General features: G+C 43.2%; 1 protein-coding gene across 3 annotated transcripts; it reads right to left on the reverse strand.

The window, feature by feature from the left end:
• Positions 1–16,280: 16,280 nt before the first annotated feature.
• SLITRK2 (SLIT and NTRK like family member 2) lies at positions 16,281–24,588 on the reverse strand. Of its 3 annotated transcripts, none has more exons than XM_010821482.4 (3): positions 24,306–24,588; positions 24,013–24,198; positions 16,281–23,765 (listed from the first exon to the last, which is right to left on the reverse strand). In XM_010821482.4, exon 3 carries the CDS (start codon positions 23,732–23,734, stop codon positions 21,200–21,202), a length of 2,535 nt encoding a protein of 844 aa, XP_010819784.1. In that variant the 5' UTR covers positions 23,735–23,765; positions 24,013–24,198; positions 24,306–24,588; the 3' UTR covers positions 16,281–21,199. The 3 variants fall into 3 exon arrangements, with proteins under 3 accessions (XP_010819784.1, XP_005227636.1, XP_015316947.1); XM_005227579.5 differs by having other exon boundaries at positions 16,281–23,777; positions 24,003–24,198; XM_015461461.3 differs by lacking the exon at positions 24,306–24,588 and having other exon boundaries at positions 16,281–23,777; positions 24,013–24,114.
• Between the last annotated feature and the right edge of the window lie 3,399 nt (positions 24,589–27,987).

The following is a 27,987-nucleotide window of genomic DNA, read 5'->3' on the forward strand; positions in this document are numbered from 1 at the left end:
GAGTCAGTGGCTCTAGGAAGAACCGAAATATTTCTTTAAGTATTTGTTTATTTATTTAGCTGCACCGGGTCTTAATTACCACATTCAGGAACTTCTGTCTTCATTGTAGCATGCAGAATACTTAGTTACAGCAGGTGAACTCCTAGTTGCAACATGTGGGGTCTAGTTCCTTGACCAAGGATTGAACCCAGGCACCCTGCATTGGGAATGTGGAGTCTTAGCCACCAATCAGGGAATTCCCCAACCAAAATATATTAAAGTGGAACTCACAGCTTAGCACAGTTGGGAGTGGGTCAAACAATACAACATAATACTTTCTCATTTCTTATACTGATTTTTTAAAAATTTATGAATTGACAGTTGGGTGCCAAGCCATACAAGAGACACTTTCACATGTATGAGTGCATTTAATTCTTATATCACTGTGAGGAAGGTGCTATCATTATGCCCATTTTCCAGTTGAGAAAACTGATACTTCTAGGAGGTAAACTTGCTTGAGATCACAGAGGAAGTGGTAGAGCTAAGATTAAAATGTGTGCTTTCTGACCTTGAGACTCTCTTCCACCACATTATGTTGCAAAGGAAATGCCCTTTTATAAAATAGATGGGATATGCTCGTAGGTCCTGTGTAATGGAACTTGTACAGTCAGGATTGTTGATCAATAACATGTTAGACTGGTCTCCTCCACCCTGATTTTGTTCTCCCTTATCTTCTCTGCCTGCTTCCAATCTGTCTTCCTGCTGTACCAGCCAAAGGTGCTGTCCTGAAAGATAGAGCAAAGGAAGACACTTGCCATTCAAACCTCCCTCTTCCAGGAGGGATGAACACATCATCTCCCATGACTTTGGAATCACTTCTCATAATGAGTTTTGTCAGAGAACAAGCACAAAGAATTGTGTCTTATTCTTAGCACACATTCTCAGCAAGCCTTCTAATGACTCCCATGGAACCAATTCCATGCATGCTGTGTTTCTGTCTATACTGAACATTAGCAAGCACAAACAAACATTTCTCTACAATGGTTTGAAATTAGCAAGACAATGTTGAGCACATTTCTGCTCTTTTGTTGTTGAAAACTGAAATATGTATTTACTCTCTTCTAAAGTAACCAAAATTCTCAGATTACACTGTGCTCGGCTGTGTTGACTGCATTTAAGTCAAAAAGCACCCAGGTGACATACTGTGTACTGTGTACATGCTATCAAAACTTAAGCCCTGGTCTCAAAGTATTTTCATCTGCTTCTCAGAGGTGGTAGGAAGAATGATGCAAGTGTTTTTAATTTCATCTGTTGGCAGCCCATTCCTACATCCAAAATGCTCCTGAGAAGTCTCTGCAATGAAAAGCCAGCATAGGGTGTCAAAGAAACAAAAGGAAACCAAATTTAATCTTGGGATTTTTATAGGTACTGGGAGGGAAAAGTAAATGTCACAATGCTGCCTGCAAGATGCTACCACTTGCAGGCCAGCTTCCCTTTTGACAACAGGGTTTAGAAGCCATTGAATGAGAAGCTTTATAGAATAAAACACACTGAGACACACAAGACTCCCAAGATATTCACACCCAGACAGACACAGACCCAGTCTCACAAAATGTGTAGTTTAGACTGCACTGTGGACTTTGGGGAATAGGGGCATGTGTAAAACCCAATATACCTCTCCCTGCTAAGTCATTCATATTCAGGCTGGGAGTAGGATGGCTGAGATGTCATCTTAATCATAAACTCATGACAACAAACAACCACTGTCATTTCATGTAACCCCTTAGCTGAAGGAGGAAGCCTCTGTGCTCAGGTTGCCAGAGTAAATTAGGTAGTCAAATGGATCTTCCAAAGCTCTAGCAGATAAAGGGTCATTAGCGTCTCACAAGATAATGTTGAATTTCCTTTCACCGTCTTAGTGACTGTTCAGACCTGGTTTTAATATTGTATTCTATTGGCGGATTTCAAGCATCATCTAGCATGTGGGCTTGGATAAGCCTGTGTTGATACAAGTAGTGCTGGGAAAGACCAGGCCAAGGGTGCTGTGCAGGTGGCCAAAAACTCTTCTCATAAAACTACAAAACGTGCTACCTGTTTCCAGCATGGCCCAGTAGCTGTGCTCTGTGATTGCCCTGCAGCCTGTGTCCCTGTCGTCGCCCTCCCACACCCAGGCTGAGAATCTGAGCTGCAGCCCAGCTTTCATGGAGAACTTGCTCTCAGGGACTTGGGTTAGAACAGCGCCCAGGTCGCCTCTGAAACGAGGCCCTCCTGAGGTCGCATACCTCCCTCAGTGAGAGGAAAAGAGGCACAGCAAGTGCCTGGTGCCAGGCGGAACCACCAGGGCCTGCGCTCAGGCAGAGGGGTGCTCACCGCAGAAGCCAGCAGTGCAGCCGCTAGAGCACTTGGCACCAACAAAATATTTATTGGGCACGAAGGGCTGCCAGGCCAGGGCGGCATGCCATAGTAAGAGAGGAGAGAAATGAACCAATGAAGGGAATTTCTCTTTTCTTTTCTCAGAACCTCAAACTAAAAATAAAACACAGGATACTATGAACTACTCAAAATACAAGCCCTACAGGGGGAGTGTATCATCAGCCACACACACACACACACACACACACACACTCACTCAGGGCAGGTGAGAATTTGACCTGAATGAATTTATGCAGAGCACTATGAATATTATGTGACACAGATTGCTGCTGCTAAGTTGCTTCAGTCATGTCCAACTCTGTGTGACCCCATAGATGGCAGTCAACCAGGCTACCCCATCCCTGGGATTCTCCAGGCAAGAACACTGGAGTGGGTTGCCATTTCCTTCTCCAATGCATGAAAACAAAAAGTGAAAGTGAAGTCACTCAGTCGTGCCCAACTCTTAGCGATCCCATGGACTGCAGCCCACCAGGATCCTCAGTCCATGGGATTTTCCAGGCAAGAGTACTGGAGTGGGGTGCCATTGCCTTCTCCGGTGACACAGGTTAAGTGCTATGTAATTATTATTATTACTTGTATGAAGATAGGCCTATGTCCATATCAGGCCAAAGGAATAAAACACACTGCATTGCTCATGATATTTGCTTCACAGTCTTGACAAAAATAGATCAAGTTGTAAGAGGTCTCACCTTTACACATTAAAATTAATACAGAAAGAAAAACTAAAGAATTAATGGGAGCAATCAGCATCAAGGTATGAATAGAGAACAGAAAGTCAGATAATACCATAAGCAGCATCCCAGAGGACAGCAGGTACCAGTGGACCAAATGAGATCACCGGACTATGGCAAACCTTCATAGAACCTCCCTCTCCTTCTTGAGGATTAGTCGGAATCTGTGAGCAGCTATGTGATCACAGAGGTTAAAGGTTCTCAGAGTTAGAGAAATCAAATGCTGAAATGATTTTCCCATCTGCCTAACTTCTCCTGGGTGGTCAGATTCCCCTGCTTTAGCCAGCAGAGAGGTGAGGCTGTTTGTCTTTTTTAACGCAACTCAGAACGAATCTTCCCTATTTGACATCTGAGTTCAGGAGAGACTGTCTAGAGCTGGGATTTGTGAATGGCTCTATCCACTGGGATGCTTCTCACACATAAGCCTAATTCATGGCCCTATTCAATTTTCTCTTCAAGTTATCACCCTTGAGACACATTTAGAATCCTGGAACATGAGGGCCGGAAGGGGCATTTGAGATCCACTGGTCCAGCCTCCTCGTTTTACACTCACAACTGATAACTGCATTCCAATTTGTCACCAGCGTTGCTTCTGGCACGATGAGGGCTATTAACACTGGGAAAATGGTAAGCGGTTCCCCACATTCTCAGAAAGGCCAAGGTCAAAGTCACCCTCCCCCAGCTAGTCTCACACACAGTTTTCACTGTTTCCTCTCTGCTGCTCTGTGAGGCAGCTTACAAAACAATAGCCCTTTGTTGCTGAGGGAAGAACAAAACCCTGGCCTCCCAGCAGTGGAGAGATTTATAAGAGCTCAAGGAAGGTCAAAAGGGTAAATTACCCTGTGACTTGTATGTAATCAGCATCTCTCTAACATACTTCAGGATGAGGCTGATTACATCAGGCAAAGGTGGAGAAAAAGGAGCATAAATAGTCACAGAAGAGAAAGCTTGAACAAGTCGTGGTCTTCATCTTTTTTTCAGTCTTTACACACCATTCTGCTAAATCTTTTTCAGAAAAAGCATTGAGGAAGGACAAAGATTGAAGTTTTTTCCCAGATTTATTTAAAAGTAGGAGTAGGAAAAAATAAAAGTAGGACTAGGAAATAACTTGATATTGTGTGAGATTTTCTTTAGTTTTAATCAAGAAAGAACATGCCCATAAATTGGAGGGAGTGGCCCAGAATTGAGAGAACACTTCCATTTTGGAGGAAGCTGCAAAGACTTCACAGAGGAAGTGTGACTTTCACATTTCTTTCTCCTCTTCCTGTTTCATTATTTGTTTGCTTTCACAGACTTCTGAAAGAATGTGGTTATATTTAGGTAAAATTAGGGTAAGAGTACCTTTACTTCCTTCTCTCTCTCTGTCAATCGTATACATAGTGCACAGAAATTTCAAGTGCCCATTGTATCCTGGGAACTTTCAGTCTCTAGTTAACCCCACCTTAGCACTTAGAGCATTGCACTGCAAGTACTCCCTGGGACACAGTAAGCTCCATGAGGACAGAAACCTTGTCTATGTTATTTACCACTGTGTGCCCAGCACAGAGGAAGTGCCCAAAGAATTGACTGAATGAATGATTACAGCACCAGCTCTTTGGAGAGCTATGTGGCTGTGATTTCAAATGCAACTGATAAGAATATATTCCTAGGTGATGTTTTTCCACATCCCCTTGACCTTTATGAGGGCTACTGCCTACTTTCTCCATCCATGCAGGATTCTGGTACCTAGCATGGGGCAAGTCCTTGAATATTGATGTAACAGCATAATAAATACATTATATAAATCATTTAGTAAAGCAATCATAGTAGACCTACGGGTTTTAAAATAGCTCCCTTCAATATAAATCATGCAAGCCCTTTTAAGTAACAAAATGGAGAAAGACTCAAATGTAAGTGATAACTCAATTACAGTTCTCTACTTGAATGCTTTCCAACTGCTGTATGTAAGACATGACTGACATCAAAACTATACTGAACTTCCACTCCCAAATCATCTGAGCTTTACAATAAATTCACATGTTACTGGGTTCCCATAGTCCATATAGAATTCATATATTCATACAGTCACCACATGCATGTCCGTCCTAAAGAATACATAACAGCTAATGTTCAGGATTTGGAGGCTCTGCTAAAACATTCATTAATTAGGGCAGTTATACATGTTTCTGATGGAAGTACAGCCATTTATTTAGCTACAAAAGGCTTCGGTGCATGTGAAGAAGTAAAAATGTCTATGCTTCTCATAGGTGCTTTGGGATAACACACAAATAGGGATATGGGCTTAGCAAATGCTTTTTAGGCCAAGACTTTTTATTATACAAAGGTTTAATTAAATATATGTGAATATCTCATACAATAGAAATATGTACGATTCTAGAAAGATTTGATCCCTCCATTTTTCTCACCTTGCAAAAATCACTAATTCCTTTTCTCACTGGGACGTCCATACCCTACTTTCAGCTGCTGAAGCTCGTTTTGACTTCAAATTGTTTTCCCATCTCTACTTTCTCCCTGCCTTATTCCATTATTCAAGGCATCAAAGAGATTTTTCTTAAAAAAAAAAAAAGAGAGACTTTTCTAAATACAGATTTAATCTTGTTACTACCCTGCTCAAACCCGTAATGCCTTCAGTCTCTTTAGCATGACATTTGAGAGCCTTAATGAGCTGACTGTGGCCTACCTTCTCAGTCTCATCCTGGCCATTCTCGCTGTATGCTCTAACCTAGAGTTAGCGCCACCAGATGTCTCACCTAGACCAAAACAGGTGATACACTCACATCTCTCTGTGCCTTAGACTCTCAGTTCCCTTTTCCATCTTTTGCAGCCAATGCAATTCTACTTACCAGCTCTAGGGTAAGTTTTGCTAGGCCTCCTGCCCAGAGGAAGTTAGTGGTTGCTTCCTCTCTCTTCTCTGAGCGCTCTATGTATCCTTCTAACGTGGCATTTATAGCTCTGCATTAGCATTCGTTTTATGCTTGACTTTCTGCACCACTTGATTGTGAACTCCTGGAGGATTAGAACCAGAGTTTCTTCACAGTGTTTAATAAATGTTTGTTACATGAGTGAATGAGTGAGGTAATGAGCTAATTATTTCCCCCTGCTATGGACATTAGTCAGCATTCAAAACAGTCTTTTTTTCCATTTGGGAATCTCTTTATTGCCATATGGTATAATGAGGGCTCTTAAGTCTACCAGAGGTCTGGGGAAAGGAAATGTAATAAATGAGAAAGTATTTTAAAGTAGACACGTGTGGGCATTAGCTTGAAACCTTTTAAAGACAGACGTTACATGCTGGAAAATATCAGGAATGAGATTGTTGAAAACATGGTTTGTTTAACAATAGCTAGAAGTGAAAAGTTCTTGTCTTTAACCCTGGGAGCCATAAGGTGATGTTAACCCCTATTTCAGTCCTCTCCCTGCAGTGTTTACCAGATGAAAAAACCCCATCAAATTCTTCCATCCAGATTTCTGGTCTCTAAAAGGTGAAAAGGAAAGACTTTCATATTATTCTGATTTTCAAAATTTTATGAAGATCAGGTGAATTTACAAATGTAGTAGCATGGTTTAAAAAGTAAATTAAAAAAAAATAAAAATAAAAAGTAAATTGCTTGCTGTAGGCAAAAAATACTTGTTCAATTTACAAAACTGTGGAAACCTCTACATCCAAAATTTAATGCACAGATTTACTTTAGTATAATTCTAATTCTAATCATGGCACAATTTGTAAAGTAAGCCATAGATTCATGCATTTTTGATCAAAAGAGGTTTTAGGACAATTTTTGTCCAATGCAGGTAACAGATTTGAGGAGATTTTTATGTCCTTACTCCTTATAGAAAAGTGATTGGCTGTGTGAGATGAGATGCTTGTAAAAAGCCATACAGCAGTTTTTAATCTACCAGTTCTAGGGATAACCAAATACAAACGTAAAGAGTTCTTGATTTGTCTATTTAAGCATCAAGCCAGATACGTTTGTATGTATTTTCCAAGTCAGTCTTTAACATTTATTTTTATGATCTTTACTTGGCTTGAGTGTTTGTAACAATCATGAATGAAATTTCATAACATGAAGATTATTTGGCAAAACAAAACAAATAATGCCAGAGGTTGTCACAGACTAGCTCTCTCTACTGCAATTCAGCAACTTTTAACAGTTGCAGAACAAAGCTTTCTGAATCTGTGACCATGCGAGCAGTTCCAGAGCTCAAGGAGAGTCTTCTGGTGCCTGAATCCACACTTCCATGCTTGAGGAAGCAAGGCAGCCAGCCCCACGGTGAAGGCTGTCTCTCTTGTCTGCTTAGGGCTCCAGGCTTCTGCACTACTTGGCACTACTGAAATTTTGTCAGCCCAAGGAATCAATGGGGAATGTTCTGAGTGCTTTTACTTAAAAAAAAAAAAAAAAAAAAGTAGAAGAAGAAGAATGTAAGCCCCAAGCTTTGAACGCAACATACACTGTGGAGTTTTCTAAGTCCCACTCATGCCCACACAGCCCTTCATAATTGATGCATTTTCAGGTCAGAAAGCCCAAATACATCAGTCAAAGGTCCTGTTGTCCCTAAGGCTCATTCATTTGCATTCCAAGTAAGACCCGTGGTTTGTGGGTCAGATGTAAACAGAAGACTGATATGTGGCCCAATATCTCAGGCTTCCAAATGCTGTGGGCTTCAGAGACAGCTGTGAGGGTTGCCTACGAGCTCTTCCTATGTGCCTGACAAGTGCTTGATAGAAATCTGTGCATGGGCGTTGGGGGAGGTTTTGCTTGTACAATGCTGTCATGGCGTGACCTTTCTCATCTACTATTTAAAGAGTTTTGCTATGAATAACTGTGAAAATTTATCTAAGTACCATTTACTGGAAATCCTCAAAGGCTTTGGAACAATTTTATTTACAATGAAGGAATAGAAGACAGTCTAAATATCCTGATGCCGTGAATCAGGCTTTCATCATCGTCCAGCCCTGCTCTAACTTAACTGTGTCTACTTCCCCTCAAAATGTTTCTGTTTCTTTATGTTCTTCAATGGAGAAAATTCTGCTTTCTTCTTTGCAATTTCCTCTTAAGGCTGTTCTGATGATGAATGAAACCTGGGCCCATTGGAAGTTTTTCTTGTGATCACAGCTTAGATGACAGAGGTACATGAAGAGTTTTAAAAAGTACACAATTTCTTTCCCACAAAGTATAACCAAATCATACAAAGTTGTTTTTTTAACCTGCCCTACAAAAGCCAAATTGCTTTTCTCACACCACAAACTCATTCGACCGCTCTCACCAGCTCTGTGGAGATAACAACAGCCACCCCTGACACTGCCTCTGCTTTAGCCCTGGATGCTTTCATTTACACACACACACACATTCTGAATTAATCAAAAAGTGCGTCAAATGTAAATAAAATGTGTATGAAAGGAGAAGCGTCCACAATTTTGTTCAGTGTCAGACAGCCTGAGAGAGATACTTGGCCAGAAAGATGAGATGGGGCAGGCTGCTCAGAAGGTATGAGTCCTGGGACACACAGAGCTGCCTGAGGAGTAACTGGTGGCATGTTCATCAAGTCCATGGTGTCACAAACCCTGGGCTGGTTTGACATCATTTGTGAGGACCAGTTCAAAATGAAAATGGAGGATGTCTTGTTCAAAAGTTCCTCATAATTTCAAGAATTGTCAAAGTGGCAGAGCTTTAGACTACATGTGAGACAATTCTAGGTACTTTAAAAATTTTTATTTATTTTAATTGGAGGATAATTACTGTACAATATTGTAGGGTTTTGCCATACATTGACATGAATCAGCCACGGGTGTACATGTGTCCCCCATCCAAACCCCCCCACCTCCCTCCCCACCCCATCCCTCTGGGTTGTCCCAGAGCACTCGTTTTGAGCGCCCTGCTTCATGCATTGAACTTGCACTGGTCATATATTTTACATATAATAATATACATGTTTCAACAGTGGTCTCTCAAATCATCCCACCCTTACCTTCTCCCACAGAGTCCAAAAGTCTGTTTGTTACATCTGTGTCTCTTTTGCTGCCTTGCATATAGGATTGCCATTAGTCCTGACACTGTGCAGGTCTCCCCCCACCCACCCAAGAGGCCTGTGTGAAGCTCTGGGAAGCCGGAAATGCCTCCCCAGGGGGCCTCAGGTTTCTCCACTCACAACCAAGCCTTTTGAGCCTCTATCCCTTCAGGATCCATGAAGAAACAGACTTTTTTTTTTTAACCCATTTTTGCCTTACGCTTTTTCCTTAGAGAATAAAAATATTATTAAGAATCTGCTGAAGATAAAAGACAGATGTGTTACTAAATTTGGCTCTCTAAACCATCAGCCAGGACTCCCAGCTCCTGGACAGTCTGCAGTTGAACTAGAGAGCAAGGCCTCTTGGCTTCATCTTCTCTCCATTCCCCTCATCACAGGGTCTGCTTCCTTCATCCTGAGTCACCAGAGCAGCTTCCTGGGCCCTAATCTCTCTCCCCAAATGCTCAGATCACTCGTTCTGCCAGATGACTCACTCTGTTTATCCAGGGAGACCGAGTGATAGAGTGGACAAGACATGGGTTTCAAGTCAGTCAGGACTGATTTCAAAGTACACCTTTGCCACCTTTTGCTTTATTTGGCAAATATTAAGTCACTGATTCTCATAACCACACTGTTAGGGCAAATACGATCCTTCTTTCCTTGTTTCAGATGAGGAAACTGAGGCCCAGAGAGGTTTCACAACTTGCCCAAGGTCACACAGTGGGTGAGTGGCAGGCCTGGGTTTCAAATTTCAGCACATGGGCTGCAGAGTACCTGCCTGCTTGGGAGCATGTCTCTGTGCTGACTCGGTGAAGTAGACGGACTCAGCCTATACTCACTGGGTCACCAGGGTAAATACCAAAACTAATCTAGGTTTCATCATTGTAGCCCAAATATAATCATTTCAAATGGTAATGTAGGGATTAATGTTGGAAATGCATGTTAAATGCTTTATAAAGCCCTATTAGGAAAGTGAAGTGGCTCAGTCGTGTCTGACTATTTGAGACCCCATGGACTGCAGCCTACCAGGCTCCTCTGTCCATGGAATTTTCCAGGCAATAGTACTGGAGTGGATTGCCATTTCCTTCTCCAGGGGATCTTCCCGACTCAGGGATCGAACCCAGGTCTCCCGCATTGTAGACAGATGCTTTACCGTCTGAGCCACCAGAGAAGTCCTATACAAATAGTAACACTTCTACAATTTTTACTTTGCTTGAAGAAACTTGCATTATTTGTGAAATCAAGTCCAAATTTCTTACTGTGGCTTTCAAAGTCATCAAAAGGTGCATCAAGCCAGCTTTCCACACTCTTCTTCACTATCCTTCACAGGCCTATTTCTTTCTTTTTCACTTTTTAATTAGTTTTTATCATTTGTTACTTCTCTTGAATTTTCAAATAAATTGCTATATCATATGTCAATATGGGCAGTATCTTTATCCCATCCCATTGCCTTTTACTTTTTTAAATTAATTTTTTTTGGAGTATCGTTGACTTACTATGTTCTGTTAGTTTCAGGTGTACAACACAGTGAATCAGTTATACATATCTTCCATATATGTATTCAATAACATCTTATGGAAAAATACAAATAGACATTTTGGCCAATGCAATACATATATTCACTCTTTTTTAGATTCTTTTCCCCATATAGGTCATTACAGAGTATTTAGTAGAGCTCCCTGTGCTGTACAGTAGGTCCTTATTAGTTATGTATATATAACTATATATATATTATACATATATATATATACACATATATATATAACTGTTTTATATATAGTAGTGTGTATGTAGGAGAGAGCAATGGCACCCCACTCCAGTACTCTTGCCTGGAAAATCCCATGGACAGAGGAGCCTGGTGGGCTGCAGTCCATGGGGTCGCTAAGAGTCATATACAACTGAGCGGCTTCACTTTCAGTTTTCACTTTCATGCACTGGAGAAGGAAATGGCAACCCACTCCAGTGTTCTTGCCTGGAGAATCCCAGGGACGGAGGAGCCTGGTGGGCTGCAGTCCATGGGGTCGCTAAGAGTTGGGCACGACTAAAGTGACTTATCAGCATCAGTGTGTATGTGTCAATCCCAATCTCCCAATTTATCCCCACCCCTCTAGCACAGCAGTAACCATTTGTTTTCTTCACAGGCTTATTTGTCTTTATATTGTCAAGCTTGGTGACTCCCCAAGCCTTTCCCTAACTTACGGCTCTTTTTTTGTGCCCTGCCTTCTCCCATGAGCCTTCTCAGCTAAGTCCAATTTAATCTGCATTGATCTTTTTCTTTTGTGACCCTGATTTCTCCTCTCCTTTTCAAGGACGAGCAGCTCATCTTCCCAATTTAGTTTTATATTCCATGAGGGCAAGAGCCACGTCTTACTTCTAGTGTTTATGTTATGTCTCCCCGACATACAGGAGCCAGTTTTTTCATTTCTCCCCAACGGAGTCTCCTCCTAGCACTAGGCCTTCAGGAACTTGTGGATTTGTTTTAGATGTGCACAGCATCTGCTCAAGTGCTCGGCACACAATGAGCACTCCATAAGTTGTATTTTTAGAGACAATCTGTTACCACATAAGGACTACCAGAAATTACTCATACTCTTTGTGTAAATGGATTTATACAATTAAAATGTTTAGGAGCTGGAATAAGGATGAGGGAAAGAAAAGCATGAGACTGTTTTTGGTTTCTTTTTTTTTTTAAAGCTGAAAGAAACTATAGAACTTCTAGTTCAAATGTTTTCACTGGTGTGTCACAGAACAGGTGTGAGGATTGTTGAAAATAATTTGTTATTAATGATCATTAACCTGTCAACTTTGCAGATGATTTACTACTTTTTATAAATCAAAGTGGATTTCAGGTTTCCCCAGTAGTAAGCTCCTTTTTATTCAATTGTTTTCTTGACTGGCATGGCTGTCTACTTTCTTTTTCAGATGAGGAAACTGGGGCTCCGAGAAGGGACTGGTTCAAGGTCACATGGAGAGTTAGCAGAGGCATGGAGGCAAAATCTGAGGGCACCTTGTCCTTGGGGAATGTTCCCCCACTGTCGTCAGATCCTCCTTCATCAGCAAATCAGAAAGAATCAATGTGATTGAAGACCAAAACAAAGCAGAACTCAGAAAAACCCACAGTCTTACTGCCATAGGAAAATATTTGTCTCCTGATAAGGAATCAAAGCTGGGGAAAGATTTCTGACACAAGGCAATATTTTGTGAAACTCCCCATTTCCTGGCCATCTGTTATAAATCACTCTAGAAAGTGTCTATTTACCCCTAAGACTTTACCTTGTCTTTGTACAAATATCCATCCCTATATACAGACACTCAGAAAGTCCAACTGGAAAACCACAAACTCCATCAACACAGTCAGAGCCTTATCCATTTTAATATGTAAGAACAGAATAATAAACATATTTTTAAAATTTTATAATATTTGAACTGTTTGAGTAGTAGAACTGAACAACTTTCTGAGAAATTTGCACAAAACAATTAGATTGTCTCTATCTGAATAAATGTAATTTAAAAAAGAGTAAGATTCCTTCACAAAGCCCTGCTCTCAAACTGTCCAGATTATGGTTAAAAGATGTACTTGCTTTTCAGAGATCTAATTTAGTACATAAAATAGCTTTTTGGTTCAAAAAATTTCGAGTTAAACATTTGAAATGTAATTATACTGTAAATCCTGAGTATCTCAGTGGCATCCTATTTTTTAAATCTTTTAAGAGGAATGGCTTAGACAAGATAGTCTACATGTCCTTTTCCACAACCTTCTGTAACATGACAGAAGAAAACAGAAAGCAAAGTGTGGGATGGGTTTTCCTTGCATTCACTAAGGCTTTTAATAAGCCCGTTCAGACACCCTGGAAAGCAGAGGAAGTTTTTTTGAAGTAAATGTTTGCTTCTCTTTTTACCCTTGCAAAATTTAATGTCAGCCAAAATTTACAGGATTGAGGGCTTTGTTTTTTTGTTTCCAGTTAAATCAATCTGACCAACTAGAGACACAGTGGCCCAGAAATAAAACTATGGCTGAAGTCTATGATCAGTTAGAAGCCAAATACACTTGTCAGCTAAGAGCTTTGCTAACTGGAATGAATCGTTGAATTTCTGAAGCTCAACTGAATTGTCCAAGGGTCTGTCAGTTTCCTTGATGATAAGAAACTTGGCAGTGTTGGATAAAGGGTAGGATGATGAACAACCAAATGGGAAAACTGCTTTGTGCCCTGAAATGTGATAATATGATTTTCCTAGAGAGATTCATAGTTTAACTTTCCTAATTATCACACAGAATAAGCCCCATAGAAAACTCCCCCTACCAAACAGCTAAATGAAAATCCCATCACCTTCCTCCCCTCCCCCCAAAGCAGTAGAATGTTGTGATTTACAAAGAAGAAAAATGTTTTAAGCATTTTAAAAGTCAAGCTTTAGGAAGATAAACTAACCTGAGACAAATGTTACATTTGAATCTTGTAAAAAATAAAATCAGAGATGGCTGTGTCCAAATTAGACACTGGAAAGGAGAAGGGTAAGAGATTTTCAGGCTTGAAGTACCTGAATAATTGACTTCATGCATTATCCATTTTGTGTGTAGCAGTCACTCCCCCAAATAAACTAGAATCAGAGCATATCCATTGAGTTCATACAGGCCAACACTGCTCCAGATAGGAAAAACTGAGACCCAGTGAGAACTATGACTTATCCTTATAGCTTCTTAGCTGTACAAAGATCAGAACCTCAGATCCTGGGACTCTGTTATGAAATACCACCTCTAGGTTCTTTTCTGGACAAGTCGGACTTTATGAAACAACTGTGTTCTGACAGAAATATGACTTAATGTAGTCTGAACACAAAGAATTTCTCTTCTATATGGAAGACTTAAGAAACAAACCAAACACACAGGTCCTGCTGCTGCTGCTAAGTCGCTTCAGTCATGTCCGACTCTGTGCGACCCCCATAGATGGCAGCCCACTAGGCTCCTCCATCCTGGGATTCTCCAGGCAAGAACACTGGAGAGGGTTGCCATTTCCTTCTCCAATGCATGAAAGTGAAAAGTGAAAGTGAAGTCGCTCAGTCGTGTCTGACTCTTAGCGACCCCATGGACTTGCAGCCTACCAGGCTCCTCCGTCCATGGGATTTTCCAGGCATGAGTACTGGAGTGGGGTGCCATTGCCTTCTCTGACACACAGGTCCTAGGAAGACCTAAATGATAAGCTCTGAATCATCATTCAAGCTTTGTCAGGGAGTTTATTTTCTCTCAACTTGGAATCTCCTGATTCCAAAAGCCAATAACAAGGAAATCTCAGCGCTCAGCAGTAAAGCTTCTTTTAAGTCTAGAATGCGATCGCTGGGTTCAATAGACAGATTCGGGTATCACTTAAAATTGGGCCTGCCGGCATGTAATAAACTTTGGATCTTAGCTGTGTGTTACTGTAACTTCTCTACCATCATCACAGTGTGCATGTGTGTGTTCTTCATAAGCTCTGAAAATCGTTCCAGTAAATATTTGTTTAGTACTTCCTGGAACAGCTAAAAACCCATTACAATTGCTTTGAACTTAGATCCTTCAGTTTTTCACCCTTCTTCAGTGTTCACATGAGAGCCAGTATTATTCATTCATTCATTATGGAAATATTTATTGAAGGGTTATATATTCCAAATCACTATGGCAGGCGTTAATGCTGTGAAAGGGAAAGGGGCTTGAGGAGTCAGCGACTTGGCTAAAGATTACCCAGAGCACACCCCATTCACCTCTCCTATTTGCCCAACAGTCACTTTTGTGAGCCAGAAATTACCTTATATTTGATGTTGTACCCAACATTCTGTTAAGATCAAATGTATCCCAAAATGCCAGGTAACTAGATCTGACAGATAATTAGCTCTAATGTTCCTTTTTAGGGTAATGTTGATAGCAAACACAAAATAATGGTTGAAAAATCAAATTAATAAAAATGATGTATAACTAATCACATACTGTTGCCCAGGGAAATATGGACCAGGTGCATTTCCAGCCTCCATTCAGTAATGACAACATCTATTTTGATGGTCTTTTCCTAGGATCAACAGGCACATATGATTTGCTGTCTGATATGACATGTGTTCTGAATGGGGGGCTGTATATCCCTTTCATTCCCATTCCATTTCAACTTATCTTTCTTGTGGCTCAGCTGGTAAAGAATCCACCTGCAATGTGGGAGAGCTGCATTCAATCCCTGGGTTGGGAAGATCCCCTGGAGAAGGAAAAGGCTACCCAATCCAGTATTCTGGCCTGGAGAATTCCATGGACTATATAGTCCATGGGGTTACAAAGAGTCAGACACGACTGAGCAGCTTTCACTTGGATGAAATAATTTCGTGTACTAAGCACCAACTCTCATTCTTCATTAAAACACTCTAGAATGAGACTATTCCAATTGTTTTCACAGACTTGTGAAGGCCATATGAATAATCTGAATATATGGTGAAGACAGTAAATTAATAATCTAAAGAGGGGATAATTAGTTGCAAATCCTCTTGTTCATCACACAAATCTCAAGTCCTTTGTTGTACATTTGTGGATGGAGCATACCTGGCAGATATATTCTGATGTCCAACCAATGCAAATACCAAATAAGTCACTTTGCTATAGTATTACCATGATTACAGCAACAAATGCATCTCTCTCTCACTCGTTTTGACTCTAGTCTCTGCGAATACAGTATAACATCTTCTTTAATGAATTCATAATTTCTATTTCTTGGATTTGCATGCCAATCTTTCTCATTTTATAGATATAAAAGTATTAAATCACCTATGGTATTAGACAGAATTTTGTAATGAAAAACAGTTGGCTGTTGTGTGGGTTGGTGTGTGTGGTGAAGGCAGTGTGAAATCAGACTTTCAATTCCTAGAGAGATCTCAATTTTAATTGTTTTATTGTTCTTTCTACTTTTAATTTTTAAGGCTGATACCAATGGGTATTCATAGAAAAGTATTAGTATGTTTTTAAAAGGACATTTACCCTTAATATGTAAATTCTAATCATACAAAGAAGACCTTAATTTGTAAATATTTGAACAGTATAGACCAAGGCAAAGAGAATGGTTCCAGCAATACTTTGTCATCAACTCTTCTCAAGAGTCTAAAGAATTTTTCTAACTAATTCAAATGTTCATTTTTTGTGAATATTTATTAATTGAAAGCTAACTGTAGCATAAAAAATAATTTTATATAAAGTTTATCCAATAAAACACAGTATCATTTGATCACATTTTCAGTATTTCATTTTCCCTATTAACAGCCCAAAATATGGCACTCATTTTTTTGAAACAATGTCACTATTTGGCACAGAAGTCTATTTACACGAGAGTGCATTTCATTTTCCATTTATTCCAGTAATTTGAGAACAATTATTTGCAACTAAATCTAACAGTATTTGTACAAGTACTTTCAAGCTAAAATACTGCTAAAAAATTACAACACACATGCAGTTTAATATGTTTACATGATCACATATATTTATTATAAAACCTGTGACTCTAAGCACTTTATAGGATGTGAATACAGGAGTCACTCTACCGTCTAATGAATCATGGCCACATCTGACAGAGAAAATGCTTCGGAGCAGAAAAGTCCTGTGGTCAATGGAATTGAAATGGGTTGGCTACTCGGACTGTTCAGGAATGCTACTGCGCCCTCAGAGAATCGCTTGATAGCTCCAGTCACACAAAACTGCAGCGGATTTTCAAGTATAAGCCCTTAGCAACCAAGAAACTGGTAGCACAAGCAGCACTGGAAAAACACACTCTTATTATGCAGGTGGGCTGTGTTTTAAGCAAAGTTGATATTGAAACTCCAAACATACAAAAAAGATAAATTAGACAGATTATTTGTATTATAAAATGGTTTTCTGCCTTATAAAAAGATTGATTCACAAGTTTCCTCTAAATGGCAGCTCTCCTAATGCTTTTAAAATACAATTTAACTTACAAAACTTCAATTTATATGTGACTTTTTGCACAACCATTGTGGGAAGCAAAGTACACCTGTATACAGTACTTAATTTTCTCTCAGGATTTAGGTGTCTTATTGTCTTTGTAAAAGACACTTAAGCCAAATGTTATATTTTAAGCCACTGAAATAGAAAGTCAATACTGCCTTTAAAACATGGATATTCCAAAATTATAAGTATGTTTGTGATTTTTTGTATTTACAATTTGGGGATTCATCTTTATAATGTACATCTTTAGATAGCAGAAGTATATAGCTATTTTCAGGCCATAATATTGGACCCTATTCTGCAGAAATTTGTTTTTATTTTTGTGGGTGTTCTCCCTGTTTAACTGTGTAACTCTAAAATGATGTTAATGGTGGTTACACAGTAACTAGCACATGATGTGTCAGTGTTAGATTTCATTGCACAAAATCATCTTCAAAAACTCAACTTCCTGCATTTCACTGCTGTCCCCACTGTTTTTTCAGGTGATGGTCATTCAGATAAGGTTCTCCTTTTTTTAGTACTAAGCTCTCTGCAGGGTGTGGGGGTGAGGGGGTGGACAGAGATCCTGACTACTGTATCTCTGCACCGTCTTAGCACACAGCACAAAGCCTGGCCCCTAGGAAGCAAACACTCAATTACTTAGTGAATGAATGAAGAAATGACTGGATTAGGAGAATTGTCTAGAAGACTTCCTTCAGTCTAGCTTCCAATCCAGTTATGTTTCTGAAATGTGTACAGCTAAAATGAATTTCCAGAGTCTGAGAAATCACAGAATGTCCCTCTTTTTCATTAGACCCTTTTTGTAAAATCCATAGAATATTGAGCCCTTGATGAAATGAAAATATTTAGAAAAATTAAATCACCTTAGAGGCCAGAGGATAAAGCAGAGGAAACTGAAGGATCATTTCCTTACTCACCAACTGCTGGAGGGAAGTAACAAGGCACACAGGTTGACCAAAGTCCAGAAGCAAATTAGACTTTTGGCAATTGTGTCCAGACTGAGAAGTGGTGCTTTTGAGAGTTTTGATACAAACTTAGACACAGGTATATTCAGAAACAGCAGAAGGAACTAATTAAGAGCTAGAATCAGAGGGAATTACCATTTGCCAGATATACAGATCTGTTTCAGGCAGGGCCAGGGGAGATCACATTCTGCTGGCTGGAACCATTTCGCTGTGCTTGTGCTCATACCCATTACAAGCTGCATGTGAAATAAAAGTGAAATAGCAAAATCCAGCTGTAGGAGATAAAAATAAAAATCCTAAAATAAAATATGGTTTAAAGCACTTGAATGGATAAAGCAAAACAATACAATCAGTGGGGATGCTAATAAGTTAAAAAACAAAGTGTTTGTGATTGCATTAAAAAATAAAGCTTCATAGTATATGGTGTTTTATGCCTTTAAATGAAATAGTCTGGACCACATTCAAACAATTTCATCTTAAAACCTAAAACAAAATAAAGTACACATCTAAGAAGCATGAGAATTTAAAATTAAACCATAGTTATTAAGCAAAAGAGTTTATGAATCTGAGTTCTTCCAGGAGGCCGCTTTAAAATCATGTAACTAAATGAATAGTAAGCAATCTCTGCTTAAAATGAATGAATTAGTTTTTCTATAGAGACTAGTATTTTACAGGAATGATTTTATTTTCAGGAGAATACGAACACTGAAGTGGAATCACCACATCAGTGGTTCTAGGCATACAGTTTAAACCAAAAAACTCTCTTAATAGAAGATGGATATTAATTTGCCTTCATAATCATTCCCTCAAATACCTACCTCAGTGTTCTGTATTTATCGTTGCACCAAATGAGAGCAGACCTGACAGTCCTTTGTATTTCTTATATATATAAGAGGAGATGGTTTCCGGGAGCTATCTCCAAGTTCAACTGGCATATCACTCTTGCTCCTCTTCTATGAAATGTAAAATCTCTGGACATTAACCTTCCTGTAGATCATTTCAGCCCACCGTTTTAAACTTCAATCTAATGGATTTAAATAAGAATTATGATCTCTAATCAAAGAATGAACACGTAAGCTTGTCACTGTAGATGTTCAGAGATTTTAGGGCATTAAAGGCATTTACTTTCCTGAATGCCCTTTACATTTATATATACACAATTACCTTCTATTGTTAAAAAAACGATTTTGCACCAGTAGCTATTAATCCAAATAATTTGGATTTAAGTAATTTCTAATTGAAAGCCTATCACATGAATTGTTTATAGTGACAGACAATAAACTATTAGTCATTTTAAAGCTTTAAAAGTAAGTCATCAGGATCCACTTCAATCTCCACATGATAATAAAGGATTATTATGTGCAGTAACCTATTTATGAAAAGGAAACAGTGTGCTTCTTTCAGATGCCATCAATTGCTTTAATAAGGAACTGAAAAGCTGGACTACTTTATATGCAGATCACCACCCCAGTTGCATAAGGATTTACAATAGACAAAACAAAACTATTTTTTGTTGTAAAGAAGGGCTGTTTGTTTAAATCACACAATAATATTTGCATCTAAAAATTATTTACAGGCTAATAAGGCTTCATAAATGTTATGTAGACTTGGTTAGTTCAAATCATTTTAATTCTAACACCAAAACGAAAAGCTTGGTCAAGCCAAGGAAAAATTCAAGCAACACTTGCCTCAAGAAGGCAGGGGAAGAAAAGATGGCTACTTTCTCCATTTAGGCATTTATTAATTGCGTTGGAGACACACAGGGTACATCATTTGATAGCTCCCTGTTAACGCTTCCATAAACTCAAGAGGAAAACACTGCTTTCTCCGAAAATGGGAAAATTGAGATGGATTCTGAGTCTAACCTTTAATCCTAAAAGAAATAGCAAGTAATGTATAGATTTGTCTCTGTTGCCTTGAATTTGCAGAGAACTTACTTGGGACGTTTAAATCTCACCTTTGAAGTCTTCCTTCAAGGCATTTAATGGCTCGTATGTCTTTATTAAATGAGGTGTGTGGCGGCCTCTACTGGTGTGTGTTTATAGAAAATGTTTCAATAGGCAGAAAAAATATTAATTTCAATTAAAAAGTTAGAAATACAGACTCTTTCATTTAAATATAAAAATATCTAATTTAATGCAGGAAAAATATATTACAAGTTGTGTAATGTACTCTTTAATTAGGAAAATAATCTAAAACACTGACCATGTTAGTGTAAAATAATGATTTATGGAAGGGCATTAATTGTTCAATTCACTCATATTGGGTTAAATATATTTTATTAATGAATTACTAATCCCAACTGAGGTGGTTTATTACCTCTAGTCCACTGTTAAATCCCCTTAGTTGACTTAAATAAAATCATTTAGAACAAACCCAAAGGAAAGGAAACATTTTACAGTTAAATCTATAAAGTCCTAGAACTAGAATCATTTGATGACAAGCTGGTTTCTATAACTCAAGCAAACTGTACGTTGACTTAATATAGCTGACATTTCAATCTATTTTACAATGTTTTTAATTTCAAAAATACAACACATTAAAATATGTTCAATTTATCAAAGCTAAAAGCAACATTTAAGTAATGTACTTAAAGTGCAAAGGCACTTTAACATGAAGAAGTGATGCCCAGTGGCTATGCTTGGTAACTGAAGTTCGAAATACCATATATCGTTATTTACAAAAGAATTTATAGTCTCAAAAGATCTTTGGAGATCTTCTACAAAATACACTAAATATCCATTTTCATTTTAAAAGTTTGCTTACTGTTTCTTCATTCACTATAATCTCCTCTTCCCATTCCCACACTGGAAAAATAAAAGAAGAAAAAGGAAACACAACCATAAAGTATATGAAAAAATGCACTGTAGAAACATTCATGTTCAATGATGATTCCTAAGGAGAGAAGTGGGGGGAAGGTGGGGGAGGGAGGAGAGCAAGAGAGAAATAATTTAAAGGAAAACTTGAAAAAGCAGTATCATTGCTTCACCCCATCCCCCAAACATCTTCAAAGTCCCCCACTGAGGCTGAGAAACGGAGAACAGACACACACAAAAGCAAACGCCCAGCCTCCAAGAGTTTGGAGCAGCATCCTTTGATGCCAGAGGGTTGTCAATGATTTCCTTTCACAGCTGACTGATTGCAGTTTGTTTTTCCAGAACTTCGAGGTAGTCTGGTTCTGATTGCGGCTTAGCTTGCAGTAAAGGGTGGTCTGCTTTGGACTGCCCCACAAAGCATTTCCTGGGAGTTCCATATAAAACGGTTTTATTGATTCTGTCTTGGTTTTGGCGTCGAGATTCATAGGAAGGGGTGAACTGCCTTTTAGGTAAGGTACAAAAGTTATAGTGGACAAGTCCCGCACTGGGCAGCTCCTTGACCCGCTCAGCGATATTCTGATACAGCAGCTCGGGCTCTCTCGGGGCCTGCTTTTCCAGAAGCTCTGTGGCACTGATAGTGTAAGCAAGTGTGGCTGGCTCTTCTTTCTTCTCCTCCAGGTTGCTGTAACTGAATTCTTGCAGGTTTCGGTAATAGGCCACCGGGTCTCCTTCCTTCTGCATGTAGATGGGGTTTTGGCACATCTGGCCCACAGGTGGAGGGATGTAGTTATAGACGTGGCCGTCTGCTTTATCCTGGGTCTCAGTGTTGTAAGAGCCGTACTGTAACTGGAAGGAACTTACATCTAAGTTGTTAGCACTCCTGGGAACACTGGGTACCCGCTTCCGGCGTTTCAGGACAAAGACAAATAAGCCAGCGCCGAAACAGACAGATAAGATAAAGACAACCAGCAATCCTAAAATCAAGACGGAAAGCGGAACTTCAGTGTGCAGTTCAGGGTAGGAACTGGGAGACACACTGAGCGAGCGAGGTGTGTCTGTGTTGTGATTCATTGACAAAACGGTTCCATCTGACAAGTTCGGACCATCTGGACAGATTGCCTCCCTCCCCAGAAACTTCAGGATCTCCCCGGCGTGTTTCGCAGGAGATTCACAGGTCACCTCATTGATGATGACAGGAGAATTGGCATGCTCTGTCCAATCCTTCAGTCCCATGATGTCACAGGTGCAGTCCCAGGGGTTCTCTTGGAGATCAATCTGGATAAAAGCCGGAAGCTGATCTAGAACTCCTTTCACTGGCAAGTGAGAAAAATGGTTGTTTCTCAGATTCAGCCTGGTGAGGGCCGTGCCCCCAAATATGTTATCAGGCAGGGACCGTAGCAGGTTGTTATTCAGAAACAGCAGCTGTAGGTTAATCAAAGCATCAAAGGTCAGCGGCTTAATTTCCTTAATGACATTATACTCTAAATAGAGATACTGCAAGCTCTGCAGCCCATCAAACATAGCCGGAAACAGCACTTCAAGGTAATTGCCATTTAGATAAAGTCTGCGTAAACTGGTCAGGTTTGTGAAGGCACCTTCCTGAATGACTGCAATCCTATTGTTGCCTAGATGCAGCAAATCCAAAGAACTGTATTCTAAGAGGTCATTCTTATAGACCATTTGAAGATAGTTCCCTGTCAGGTAGAGTTTCTTTGGACTGGTGGGTTTGGGCTGCAGGTCGGAGATGTTGGTGAACTTCCGTTCTTGGCAGTTGACGTTCAGCCCATTGTCGGAGCTCTGAGAGGTGCAGACACAGCTGCTGGGGCAGGTGAGGGGCACTGGGGACTTGGTCTGGTACACCATGATGGGGCCAAAGCTCTGCCTGTCCTTTGACACTGTGACCCGGGGGGTGGGACGGTTTCTCATTTTGGGTGGCCGGCTGGCTTTTGGAGCCCGGGTCGGGTTGAGAGCAGGATTCAGGGTAGGTGACAGCCTCGGGATGTGTGTGTCGGTGTGGCCACCCCTCTGAGCCGAGTCACCAGTACTTTTTCTGGGGCAGAGGTCTTGCCTGGTCAGCTGGGTGACATCTTTACCGTGCAAGCGGAAAGGGGTTTCACAGACAATCTCCCCCACGAAAACGGTGATGGTGTCCAGCCAAGCCTTGAGTGGAAGTAAATCGCATGTGCAGTTCCAGGGGTTCTCCTCCAGCTGGATCTCCATGATGCCCCCGATGTGCTCGAGGACCCCCGCGAAAGGCATCAGTTTCAGCCGGTTCCCTCGCAGGTCTAGGTGGGTCAGCAGGACGAAGCGGAACACATTGCTGGGCAGCGACAGAAGGAGGTTGTCATTCAGGATGAGCACTTTGAGCTTGTTCAGCTTGCTGAAGGCCCCCGCCTCGATGGCGCTGATGTAATTGTAGTCAGCCTGCAGATACTCCAGGCTCTCTAGGCCCAGGAAGGTGTCCTCCCTCAGCACCTCGAGCTTGTTGTTGTTGAGGTGCAGCCTCTTCAGGGTCTTCAGCCCACTGAACGCCCCTGTACGGATCTCCTGCAGCCCGTTGTTGCCCAGGTGGAGAGTCACAGCGTTGGAGTAGTTGACGAACTCGTTGGGGTACAGTCTGGTCAGGAGGTTGCCATTGAGGAAGAGCTGATAGATTCGGTACTGGGGGGGCTGGAGCAGGCTGACGGTTGTAAATCCTTTGTTTTCGCAGTTAATATTCAGGACGTTCTCCTTCTCTTCACACAGGCAGCGGATCTTGCAAATGTCTTTGGCAGTTTTGCGACTCTCCGTCTCTAAGATCCCGGCCACGGTTAACACGCTGAGGAACCAGACGCCGCTCAGCATCTTTAGGCGCCGTCGGGGTCAGCTCAGGTACCTACAGGCAAACCTTGGGCGGGGGGCAAGAGAGAGCGGGAGGCGGGGGAGAAAGAAACACGGAGGCCCGATTAAAATGGCAAAGCGAGGGGGCGGCGTGGGAGGGAGGAAGACGGCGGGAAGTGGGCAGCGAGGCAGAATGAAATCACTGCGTTTTTTTTTTCCCCAGCGGTTTCTGCTCTCCTCCCCACTCCCGGCCCACCCACCCACCGACCCACCCACGCGTCCCGGCACCCACATGCTTGCACCTGATTTCCCAGCGGGTCGCAGCCAGCCACGAAGTCATTAGTAACCGAGTTGTCCTACTAAATCCAGCCCATCGCCTCCTCCTCCGCCCCTGGGGGATATCTTGAAGCTATCTCGGGCGGCTTGACCGTCCTGGGCTCGCAGCAGAAATTGCTCTACTTTTTTTTGTTGTTGTTTTGTTTTTTTAACTGCGCAAAAAGGGGGTGGGAAAATCAGGGGACTGGAGGCGGGGGGAAGGGAGAGGGTGGACGAGCAAAGACAGCGCGGGGTGCTGGGGCGGGGGTCTGTTACTCACGCATCAGGAGAAGACGGGACCCCTCTCCTCTGCAGTCCGCCGGTAGTTTAGCATCTTCAGAAAGAGAGGAAGAGCAAGGTAAAAGGGGACGCCGCTGCTTCCGGAGGGATGCTGTTTTCTGCTGGTTGATTTAATTTTGCTGGGGGGTGGGGAGGTGGGGGTGCGCACGAATTCGGAATCTGGCAGGCGACAGGAGAGGCCGAGGACGCTCCGAGCGGCGGGCAGCTGAGTCTCCGGGGACCCCGGGGGGTGCGACTGCGCACGGAGCTGGCGAAGCCGGCCGGCCCGGTCGGCTGGCGGCGGCGACGGCCGAGCCTGGGCTCTCACTTCCAGTCCCGCGGCAGTGGCAGCAGTGCGCCTGGCAGTTTGAATTTGAGAGGCTTTGCGGGTTCCCCGGGACAGGGCTGGGGTGACGTCACGGGGGAGGGGGCAGGCCGGGGAGCGAGGGCGCGCGGCGGGGGAGGGAGGGGCAGACGCTTCCCTTTCCCAGCGAGTGGCTTCGCCAAGCTCGAATCCCGGCTGCGTCAGTTGCTTCTGAACTCCTCCACCTCCAGCCCGGCGGGCGGCGGGTGGCTGGCGGAGCTCCTGGAGAGGGGGTTCTCCAGGAGCGGCCCCACTATGGGGTTGGCACCGCCGGGACGCCTCGGGCCCTTCCGAGTGGTTTCTTCCACCTGCCCCTCCCTCCTGGCCCTTCCACTGGGACTTGGGGTTGGGGGGCGGGGATGTTGGTGTCTCATTACAGATTCTGGAGCAGGGGTCCCATCTTCCGTGTGTGTGAAATCTTCCGTGTGTGTGTGTGTGCCTCTTTGCTACAGGACTCTGTGTGTGTGTGTGTCAAATCTTCCGAGTGTGTCCCATCTTCCGTGTGTGTGTGTGTGTGTGTGCGCGCGCGCGCGTGCCCGCGCTCGCGCGCCTCTTTGCTACAGAACTGAGCCCGCCTGCCAGCCTCCTAGCTGAGATGCTCTTGGTGCGGAGAGCGGGCTGTGTGTGCACCAGTGAGCCTGTGTGGGAGGACGAGGAGTTCTCCCGGGGGTTCTATGCTTTGCATTCAGAGCTTTGTTTCAGTGCGCAGAAAATTACTTTCTGGGTGGTGACTGGCCAGATATTTGCCTGGATTCTGACAGCCAGCCCAACAACATTAGCCTATAGACTGAGATAAACAACAACAAAACCCTTCTCCCCCTGAGGTTTATACTTAGCTAGATGATGAGGTTTAAACGTGTACTCTTAGCCTGAAGGAAGGAGAAGAGGGGTGGGTGTCAGACAGGCACGGCCAGGCTGCGCCTTAGCTGGGAGTCCAGTCCACAAGGGTGCAGAGCCCTCCAGGCTGCAGGAGCCAGGGACCCAGGGGGACAGAAACCGCCGATGCAGGAAGACTTGCTTCTGAGAAAGAAAAGGGATGACCCGAGTCCTGGCCTGAGACTCAGGAGACCTGGCCTCTGGTTCAGTTCTGTAGCCAGGTGTGTTGCTTTGTTTCTGGATCTTCCTGTTCCCACTGGCACAAGGGGGTGGACTATTCGGCCCCTCCCAGGTCTGCTAATCAATTGCATTCGGATAACCTTTCCTCAGGATTATTATTGGCCAGGTGTTGGCTTTTTGCCTTCAGTATCTCTGTTTTCCCCTAATTATCTTAAGGTCCCCTTTTAAGGCAACTTTTAAGTTGCACAGTTGGAGTCCATTTGCAAAATGGGAATGTCTGCCCATGGCCCAGAAGGGCCAGGGACTGCCTCTGGTGGGAATGGGGGAGATGAGGCAGCAAAAGTAATGGATGGAAGAGAATGGGAAGAGTTGACCGAGCTATGTGCCAGTCCAGCCAGACACTTCAGCGATTCTTCCCTGCCTCCTGGGCCCTGCCTGCCACAGTCCACACAGGGTCCCATGGCTGGGCGAAGGGTGGCAGAGAGGTTCTGGCAGAGGTCATCAGCCTTCAGAGAACAGCAAGCCTCCTGCCTCTCCCCTCCTCCTTTCCTGTGAAGCTGATGTCCTAGAATTGTCCCACCCAGACAAGTTTTTCCCTCCCCAAGAAGGGCTTTCTAGTTTATAAACAGCTTTCAAGCAACCTGTGGCTTTGGCCAGTCTCCTCCACAATTGGTAGCAGGCCTTCGCCTTTCCCCTCCTTTTCTTTTGGGGAAGAGCCCATCCCCATCCAGTAATTCTGGCTTCACCTTGGGCAACACTGTTTCCTTCTGGGCCCTCAAATTTCCTTCTTCTCTGCTAAAGGGCAACAGTAGAGGAACTGCCCCAGAGCTGGAGGGCATAGCCTCCCACCCACCCTGGCAACTACATCATTGCCAGTGGAATGGTGCAGTGCCAGCACGATTAAACTGCCTTCCAGAGCAGAGGGGCATTTGTTTCTACATATTTCCAAATGTTAAATATATAGAGTTCCTAGAGAGAGATGGTTTATTCTGTCATTCATATAACAAACATTTATTAATTAGGTTAATATTTCACTGAAGTGGAAGCCAACATGAGAGCTGGACAATACCTTTGCAATCAGATTCATTTTCTAGATGAGGACATTTCCTCAACCAGGGGAAGTGCTGACTTGCTTAAGTTCAAGAATCTATAAAATTAGAAACAGAACCCAGGGATTCTGAGTCCCAGGCCAGCAGTTCTCCAAAAAACTCACTCCTGCTTACCGTGAATTGGTGGTGGTGGTGGTGGTGATTTACTGAAATGTGTTCTTAAAAACAAAAATTTTGAAAGTGAAATACCAAATATGAGTTTTAGTTTCCAAAGATCGTAATTTCCTGCAGGAGACGGATGACTCTGTCAATACAGTTTTAGGACAGCATCTACTAGGAATTAGGGCGGGGGGTCGTCAATGGATGACGGAGGCGGTTGAAGTCCTCGACATCACGGGGCGAGGGAGACGACGCGGTAGGCTGCCTAGGGGAGCGGCACTGGGGACCCCGCGAGGGCCGCAGCGGTCCCCTCCCGTGGTTGGCTTCAGACGCGGGTCGGTGGACCCTCCCACCACTGCCGCATCTCCCGCCGGTCCCCGGGCTGCTGCAGCAGCTTCCCCAAACACAGTGACGGGGAACAAATCAGCCTCCACGCCGGAAAGCACTTTAAGGAAGTTTCCTTCAGCCCCGCGAGTCGGGAAGCGCCGCCGCGGCTCCCCGCCGGGGACAGCGGCTCCCGGGGCGGCGGAAAGGGGCCAAGTGAACGCGGAGCACGCGGGAGGCAGAGGCGGACGCTAAAATCGGGCAAACGCTCCCTGTCCCCGCGGGGGCGATGGAGGGAGAAACTGGGACTCCGCCGCCTCGGTCTCCCTCGCATCTTCCCAAATGAAGCGGGACTCGGGTCTTCGGGGCCGCCGGCGGCAAGTGCGAGCGTGCGCGCAGCCCTCCTCTTCTCCGGCCGCCAGGGGCTTCACGGAGCCCGGCCGGCCCGGGGAGGAGGCTTCCGCCGCCCGCCAGCCAGCAGCCTTTGGCCCCCGCTCCGCCTCCCGCGGCCCAGCCTTTCTCGAGAGCTCTTCTCGGGACCCAGGAACCCGGCGAGTCCCCCGAGGCCGGGCCCCGAGCCCGACCGCTCACGCAGCCCTCTCCTGCTCTCGCGTCTCCATCGCCGCGACGGCCGCTCGCGCCGCGCCGCCCCCTTCCCGGGCCCGGGTCGCTGCGTCCTCCGCCCGAGCGGTGGCCGCGCGACGCCCGGAGCCGGACCACGCCCGCCCGCG

This window comes from Bos taurus, chromosome X (assembly GCF_002263795.3).
Source record: "Bos taurus isolate L1 Dominette 01449 registration number 42190680 breed Hereford chromosome X, ARS-UCD2.0, whole genome shotgun sequence".
Classification (NCBI taxonomy): domain Eukaryota; kingdom Metazoa; phylum Chordata; class Mammalia; order Artiodactyla; family Bovidae; genus Bos; species Bos taurus.

Excerpts from the sequence above, each read along its gene's own strand:
- SLITRK2 (XM_010821482.4), bottom strand. The coding sequence starts at position 23,734 with ATGCTGAGCGGCGTCTGGTTCCTCAGCGTGTTAACCGTGGCCGGGATC.